The 9,303-nt window shown below is 34.6% G+C and overlaps 1 protein-coding gene across 5 annotated transcripts in view; it reads left to right on the forward strand.

The window, feature by feature from the left end:
* LOC127843666 (interferon-inducible GTPase 1-like) overlaps positions 1 to 7,704 on the forward strand; it is a 159,807-nt gene extending 152,103 nt beyond the window's left edge. For 2 of the 5 annotated variants that reach the window (XM_052373375.1, XM_052373374.1), the window contains exons 3-4: positions 3,869 to 3,916; positions 5,501 to 7,704. In XM_052373375.1, the coding sequence (XP_052229335.1) occupies positions 3,869 to 3,916; positions 5,501 to 5,700 (248 nt within the window). In that variant the 3' untranslated portion in view covers positions 5,701 to 7,704. Of the gene's footprint in view, positions 1 to 843; positions 1,421 to 3,868; positions 3,917 to 5,500 lie in introns of those variants that run through there. The other 3 variants (XM_052373369.1, XM_052373368.1, XM_052373367.1) reach the window with 2 other exon arrangements.
* Positions 7,705 to 9,303: the final 1,599 nt, after the last annotated feature.

Raw genomic sequence — 9,303 nt, forward strand, 5'->3', positions numbered from 1 at the left:
CAAACCAACATAAACACAAAATATGAATAAAGCTGGGCTCACCGCCTTGGAACGGTCAATGCAAAGCATTGGGGGTTTAAACCGGTTATAGAGCGCTCAACCTCTCACTTGGCCCAACAATATTCATAATACATTTAAGTGTAAATAACATTTAACGTCATAGCATTGTAACTCAAATCACACAATAATAAAAGGGAATTAAAACGCGTTCAATTTAATTACAATTTAATTACTCAATGGTATTGAAGATACCAGAGCAACAGAGTTACAACTTTTTGACGAACGATAATATGAAACTACAAACAAGTGTCAACTACATTCCTTCTTTATAGAAAAAGATTTAAAATATAGCGTCATTAAGTTAATATTTCAGATAATCATCGCGCAAATACAGGAAGAAGCAGCAATAATGGGTGTAAAAATTCCATATTACATTGCTTGGTTGTTTAGTATAACTTGGGACGTGGTAACTCAATACCGATAAAACCACTTTCTGCTTAAAAAATGCAAGTACATACATATCACCATAGACGCGGTACATGTCTCAAATGACACATAGGTTCATCTTTTTCAAAATATCCGTTTGTAACATTGGTAGCATTGATGTATGGTTCTAAACGGTATATATTGCATGTGGCACTTCATATTAAACTGAGTTTGTATTTTTAAAGTGTCGCCAAAATTTATATTTGTTCCTATAACCTTAATTGTGATGGACAACCCAAATAATATTAAGACAATAAATTGTACTGAAATCGTTATCAGTCTCATGATTATCAACACAACCAGCACTTATGGAATAATTACAAAGTATGCTCAGCATGTGTATGTCCCTTATTTCAGAATCAGATTCAGTTGCAGGCATACTGTCAGGAGCGGCATTTGCAGTAGTGTTTACGATCGTGTGCTGCCTCTGTTGTCGTGACAACTGTAACACGCGAATACCACACATCTTACACCGGATCGCAAATTTGATTACTTCTTTAAAATTAACATCGCTAACAGAACGACGACAAACGTCCGGATTGAGGATACACACGTTAAATGACAATAGTCGTACACACACTACGGGAAATATGAATATGGCTTCAGACGTTGAGCGGCCTTACACAATTCCCTACACACCGCCTGTAAATAATGACGGATACGCGGTGTCATATTCACCGCCTGCTTATAGCACTTTGACACCACATGTTACTAGTGATACGGGTAACGCGCGTAATATAGAAGTAGACGTTGCTGTTAGCGTGCCTCCCATTACGACACCAGAGCCACCTTCTTACGAACAAGCGGTATATAATCCTGAAGCGTACAATGTGGGAGAAAGGATGTAGGTCATATAGACATTACTAATCAGTTTCATAACAATGATATGGCCGGACAACAGTGAACTAAAATATAATAAATTATACCCATTGATTGTTTCCCTTTATTTGCTGTCGGTTTTGTTCGTTCACGTTTTGCACGAGTTTTTAGAGACCAGAAGTTTATTTGTTCTAAGTGTATCGTGGCATCGTATACTGGTGTAGAATGAAATGACAAATTAAAACAATCGTATATTTATTGAAGTTGGTAACACGGAACAAATAAAGTATCGATTGGTGAAAGAAATTCTAAATAAACAAATACTAACGCAAGTATACACAAGTCATACGCTTTGATTAGACTGTTACAGTTTATAAACAACTTTCTTAGCATCCCATTTGGTATATTTACAGTAACGCAACCGTTTTAAAACATCACTATAATTTGATGGATGAGAATGACATACACTTAAAACGATTTTACGGAAACATTATTGAATTTAAACTCTTATCTTAGTACATTTGTAAATAATTAAATTAATAAATATCATTGTATTAATAACTTGTTACGATTAGACATTTTCGTGTATTGCTTATCGTATATTCACAAACAGACCCGAGCATAGCGAGCATAAATGTTGAATATATGTGTCATATGTATGGCTTCTTGGAATAATACGATCCAAAATAAAACAAAAAACAACACAAAACATATCAAAATAGGAATCTTCAAGTTTGTTATACATGTAGGACTCGTTTGCACTGCTTTGTTTCTATTCTTGAAGATTAAACTGTAATTGCAGACTCGGTACTCAAAGAATCAGATCTATTTATTGTTAATTTTTCTCTATACATCGTTGTAATATATTGTTTTAAATATGGGTTATCTGTATTCATTTCATTAGCAGATGTGCTTTTAATCTCGACGTGTCGATTTAAACAATGACAAGCTATGGTCGGCACTTTGGCGTCTAAGTTATCTAGTTATGTTAACTTGCTCGTTATTATAAAAAATAACCAATATCAAAAATGGACATAGACGTGTGACTAAAAATACCTTGCCTTAATTTTCAACTTAATTTTGTGTACACATTTATGCAAATATTCACACAAGAGAAGGTGGAAGTTAAGGATTTCGTTGGACATATCATCCTTTTCTCAAATTAAATATCGTGCTTTAGTTCGAGTGAAAAAGGTATCGTTTTTTTCATTACATGCGTGTGTGTCCCTTTATAGATATTTATGTGAAATCATCGAGAAATAGGCAGCTCCCTTATTACTTTATCTCGTCGAATCCCGCGAGCATGGCTACGTCTTCTGGTAGAATTGGGTTTGCGGTGAATCTGTTCACAAAGTACGTCCGCAAGCAAGCCTCAACGTCTTCTGGTAGAATTGGGTTTGCGGTGAATCTATTCACAAAGTACGTACGCAAGCAAGCCTCAGCCGACATGGTCTGGTTTACAGGCTCGTTCTAAATTAAATTACATTATAAGATGAACTGTTTGCTAATCAGGTAATGTTATGTGCATTTGCGAGACAAATTGAACGACTAAACGGTTACTGTCTCAACCGATATTTTGGAAAATTTAAACCATTAATATAAATGAAAGAAAAACATGAACATAAAATAAATAAAACTACAAATAGAAAATAAATTTGAAAAAAAAATGTAGAAAGAAAATACAATAAAAATGGAGTGACAAGAAGACAAACGGCATTAATGTGTATGAAGAAGAAATCATCATAATATAAGTGTATTTCGATTTAATGTGGGAATCCCTACTAAAAAAACCATTACGCGAAAATAAGGTGAACGGCTGTTCCTTCTTAAATGAGAAAAATGCAAACATATAAATTACGATGAAAACAATGATGACGACCAGTAAACCGATGGTGACTGTAATCATGATGGTGGGGTTTATAATGATTATTATGAGGAATATGATGATGATGATGATGATGATGATGATGATGATGATGATGATGATGATGATGATGATGATGATGATGATTATGATGATGATCATGATCATGATGGCAGGTACGCGCTGTATTTTATATCGCGAAGAGAAGTGAAATTTAGTTCTTTAATAATTATATTACCTGCCATGTGTACGTATTTAATAGAAACACATTCAACAGACCGTTTAATTTGCTATAATATTGTTCAATGTGTTATTTTCTAATGTCGAGTTTGGAACCATATTAAGGAGGAAAAAAGCATCATTGTTAACCAAGACAATTATAAGTATTATTTCACTATAGGACTAGCTAAAAATAATTTTAGAAAAGATTAATAAAAAGATTGGGACGTGTGTATATTTAAAATAACAAAGCAAGACCAATATATTTCATAATACAAAAATGCATTATCGGTAATTTCATATTTTTACATTTAAATCGACGTCTTCCATTTCGAGTTCATCAAATAACATTGTATTTTAATCTGGATTATATGGACTATTGCTATCGACAGTGTTATTATCGACTTAAGATAAAACATAATAAACTGCGCTCATGTATAACTTATAGGCGAAAACTGTATGATATACATTTGATTTCAGATAATGACGTTGGATCTTATTGTGTGGAGGATCCAACACAGGACGCAGGTTTGTATTATTTTTTAAACGCGCAGTATTGTGTTCAGATAAACATAATTTGTTTGGTTTCTCAACAGATGTCTGGTTGTGAGCATATATTTAACTAACCTCGGGGTAAAGATCAGTTTAATGTCCAGTAACTAGTATCAACTATTAGTTTAAAGGCATTTAAATGTTCTTACATCATTGACTGGTATGTGTATACAAATCGAATACTATGCATTAGCCTTCAACATGGTACTCTTGCGGTACTAAGGGAATAATCATTTGCGTATCAATACCGCATTCATATATCGGATAAATGATTGAATATGCATGAGAATAGCCGACCCGCGAGAATAGCGAGTTTGAGTATACCTTAGTGAAAGTTACAAAACGGCTGAAGTTACCTTTAACATATGAGAGTTAAGCAGTGCGAAAAAAAAGAGCGGTGCAGAAAATAAAGATGGGTGCATTAAACAAAAGAGGAGAGAATTTTCTATCTCGTTCCCTCGACTTAGTAAGTTGTAACAACGACATAGCTAAATCGTTCCCACGAGTAAGTAAGTCGTTCCCTCGAGAAAGTATGTAGGGGGAACGAGATAGAAAAAAACATAGAGCAATTTTTTTATGATCCGATAATGATCACTTATTACAAATAAAAATCTTTAAAAAAACATGGCTCGAATTTCCAAACGGCGATTTTAAAGCTCCATAAATCGCATTCGCTCAAAAATGTTCGGATATCGTCGCGGGAAATTAAAATGGAATATATTGTCCCACAAAAAATAAAAACGAGCATGTTGTATCTCGTTATATCGATGTTACCAGACCATATCTAGCGTTGAAATTTTGGCTATTACTTGATGGAACACTGATTTTGTATGGCTTAGCTTTATCTTATGAAATATTTTACGAAATATTGATAATGTCGGTCATAGCAAAGTCAGTCGTGTTTTGATAAAGATTAAGTTAATTAAAGTCAAATACGAACTTCTTTTGATTTAGCACTATAGTTTTGTTCTTGGTAAACTCTTTTTAATCATGATTTCAACAATGTGCAATCCTAAACATTAAATTTGGGCATAAAAGGCTCAGCGGCTTCAAACGTGGCTTCGGTCAATAACATATTAGTCTGGGAATTCTTGACGAGACATTTATATATAGGAAGTTTAACAGTTTCATATCTAGTTTCGAAAATGTATTTCGCGTCAATTTCGAGTAACAGTGACGAAATTTCTTATGTTAGTGCATATGTTTTACATCATTTATATATATATTGGGTTTGAATTCAGGACCAGCGCGGTCAAGGTTTCTGTATATAAAATTAGAAAATTATTTCCACTAAATAAATTTAATTGGGATGGATATATTGTACATTGAAGTTGTGTGTAAGTAGCGTTGGCGCAAACCGAGCTTGGTATTGACTTCGTGGAAAAGTCAGGACAATGTCACTATTGCTAAAACTAGAAAAACGATTTGAGATTTGATTAAAGTATGGCTCTGAAAGGTTTTTGTGTATTTAGCTAACGTGCATACTTGCTTGTGATTACCATGGACCTCAAGGTAACTTACACCCTAACAATGTCTGAACTCGTTTATCCGATTTTACAGAGTATTTACGAGATTATGAAGAAGCTGTACGGAAAGGTGGAGTCGCTGATCTTGGCGATTTTATCACCGACGATTTAAATAAGTGGAGAGAATATAAAATTCATATAGCCGTGATCGGCGAATCTGGGGCAGGAAAATCCTCCTTCATCAATGCGATGAGAGGACTTCGACCAGGCGATGAATTGTATGCACATACTTGAAGCAGCGAGACAACAATAGCCTTTAAGAAGTATCAACTCACTGAACATTATAACCTTGTGTTTTGGGATCTTTCGGTTGTTGGGACTCCGCGTTTCCCAACGGAAAGTTATTAAGGCGTCATTGATGTTGAGAAATACGACTTTTTCATTTTGGTCTCGGCAACTCGTTTTTAAGAAAACGACGCGTGGTTAGCTAAGGAAATTCGTCATCTCGAAAATTTTTTTTATTTGGTCAGGTCCAAAGTAGATGTTGATGTCGAAAAGAATTTTATGGATTTTGATGGCAGGTTAACAAAGGAATATATAATTAATAATCTACGACAAAATACAATAACCGAGCTTATGAAGACGGGCGTAGCACTCCCTAAACAGTGTTTTGTCAACAACAGAAACATTCATGAGTATGATTACAAAGATCTAATCACACAGCTCATAACCGACATACCCGATCTTAAAAAAGAAACCCTGATATTTCCCATGTCATCTTTAGCAAAAAAAATAATTGATGAAAAGCACCAACTGCTTAAAAAGCGAGAATATCCAACAGCTATTAAAGCAACAAGTGTTAGTGTACTTCATGGAGACCGAGTATATAACGCAGCTATTGCTGGGTCTATTTTCGATGTCGATATTGGTGCCTTGCTGCTAGAGGCAAAGTTTTATCAAAAGCAGTTCGGAACTAATGACGAATCTTTAAAGATTATTGCAGACAGGCTGAATATATCTTTTGATGACTTCATACTGAATCTTACTATTGTCACTACATCGGTTGTTCAATCGGAAGATTCATTCATGCAATTTTTCAGCATGTTAAAAAAACAGTATAAAGCAAAAAGGGGTTTGTTAGTTGTACCCATTTCGGCCATTCCTCTATGCATGTTTGTTCAGCGTCAAATACTTAATATGTGTTACAACGAGGCATCGAGAGTTCTTGCTGCGCAGCACAAACGTCTTAGCACCAAAATGATGATAACGCTAGCAGCAGGCGAAAATGGCACAGAATAATAGCTGTCTTATTATATTCAGACTGTCCGACAAAGCAGTTCCTGCTTCGTATTCGATAAGTTTGTTGATATTTTATTAATGTATGGGTTAATCATTTTCTTATTGCGCTGAATGAAAACAGGCCAATGTTATTCTTGCGCTTCATTATGGGAAATGTTATTAGTCATGTATTGAATAAGGTAAAATAAACGCTTTTAAGATTATGACACATTTATGGATTTCATCTAAATGTTTATCAAACATATGTTTTTATATAAAATTCAATTACTTTATACATTTATGCTGGTGATTCTAACTTATACACTCCGTTATCCCCGCGACAAGTCGTGGGTGGTTATGGTTGTGTTCTTCGTATGTCCGTCTGTCTGTTTTATTTTCGTTTCCACTATCATTCCCGAATACCCTTTGATTGATGTTTATTAAACTTGGCTCAAATGTTAAGGTCATTGTGACGATAAGCATGGACCAGTCACGACAGTAAGGTCACACGTGAAGGACGAATTATTTATACTGGATCCTTAGCTCCGTTTTGTTTGTATATTGTGCAATATACAGGGTATTCATAAAACTTGCCTCAAATGTTCATCGCATTTAGAAAGTCTGCATGTAGCATAAGCCAAACTCTATCGCAAGGTCGAGGTCATTCTTGAAAGGATAACAATGGGAGTGCAAGATGTCCTTTGGGCGGCTATGTTTTCTTTTATGTTTTGTTTTCATTTTACCTGCCATTTGTTTCTCAAATATGCGGCTGTACATGTAACAAAATATGTCCATAGTTTAGTTATACTTTTATTTGGAACATATTAATTTTTGAATGAATCATACCATACACGTATCTTGCTTCTTCATTTATTGTTATTTAGATGCTGGCTTGTGACGCCAGTATAACTCAAACAATTCATTCGATGGAACGATGACATTTTGTGTTTGTAACCTATGTGAATTTGATTACGAATGACCGTAATATTTCATTTTGTTGTTTGTTATCAATAAAACAAAATCAGCAAACAATGTATTTGACATTCATTTTTACATATTCAGTATGACAATGAATTTGAAGCACATACTGTGTAATAAACAGTGTTTGGTTTTTCAATTTTGTTAAATATTCTGAAAAATTATCTTGTATAAATACATACATAGATGATGTAAGTGGAACCATTAATGATAAATAAGCTGTTCTTCAACTGTTGACTTTTTTACCGTGAAGTAAACTCTTTGTTAAATTATTTGTACTGTATCGGTTGCAAAATACTTCTATACATATTCAAGTTATTAACATCTAGAAACTGTTTTATAGCAAATACCCAATTTTTACATAAACGATTAGACTTAGATGCTAACCAGAGTGTTATTCGCTTATTTACCCTCGTTGCGTTCAAATATGATAAACGTGACCAATAAAGCGTGATAGATTTCCACTACCGTACTTGTGGTGGAATCCAACCCATGTCATCCGATATGCCATCATTTGGTGTATATTTTCCGACTCCTAGAAAAAAGCGTTGCGCCCTGTTATGCACCGCATTAATGCATGAATAAGTACGAGCGCCCCATAAAGGAGTGCTATAGTTAATTACAGGCCAAACGACAAAATCGTATAATTTGGAATAAACATTATATGGAACGCCACCCAACCTTTTACATTTTGCGATTAAGAGACCCAAAGCACGACTAGCACTCTCGGCATCAGCTTTAACGGTAATATCATAATCAAGATGCTCATGTAAAATAACACCTAAGTAAGTATATCTATCTACTAGTTGTAATACATGATGTGTTACGACGAGGCGTTAAAATTCTTTGTGCGCAGCAAACATTCTTAAAATGATGCTAACGCTAGAAGCAGGCGAAACTGGGGCGAAATAATAGTTGTCGTATTATTTTCAGACTGTCCAACAAGGCAGTTTCTGATTTGTATCCGAAGTGATATTTATTTATGTATATGTCCATTATTTTCTTATTGCTTTAAGCGGAAATAGGACAATGTTATTGTTTCGAGGGAAAGTTATTAGTCATATATAGAATAAGGTACAATACATAGATTCTAAGCACCATACACAATTAAAGTAATTCTGTTTGCGGATTTCTTATTAGTATTTATAAAAGATAAGTTTCCATATCCAATTCAATAGTTTCCTCATACCTTTATGCTCGTCATTTAAACGTATACACTAAGAATTGCCGGACTAATAAGACCGCGAGAAGAGGGGGTAGGTTATTGTTGTGTCCTTTGTCTGTCCATATGTCTGTCTGTAATATTTCGTGTCCACTACCTTTCCCCAATACCCGTGAAGGATGTTCATGAAACTTGACTTAACTGTTAAAGTCATTGTGACGATACGAATGGACCAGTCACGGCAGTTAGTTCAGACGTGAAGGCTGAATGTTTTTGTCTGAATCCGTTTGTCCGTTTTGTTAATAAATTGTGCAATATTTAGGGTATTCATGAAACGTGCCTCAAATATTCATCACATTGAGACAGTCTACATGAAGCATGAGTCAAACTCCTTACAACAAAATCTAGGTCATTTTATAGCGGTGGGAGTTCAAGAAGTCGTTTGTACTGTCCTGTTTTATTTTATGTTTCGTTTTATT

This window comes from Dreissena polymorpha, chromosome 9, assembly GCF_020536995.1.
Source record: "Dreissena polymorpha isolate Duluth1 chromosome 9, UMN_Dpol_1.0, whole genome shotgun sequence".
NCBI lineage: Eukaryota > Metazoa > Mollusca > Bivalvia > Myida > Dreissenidae > Dreissena > Dreissena polymorpha.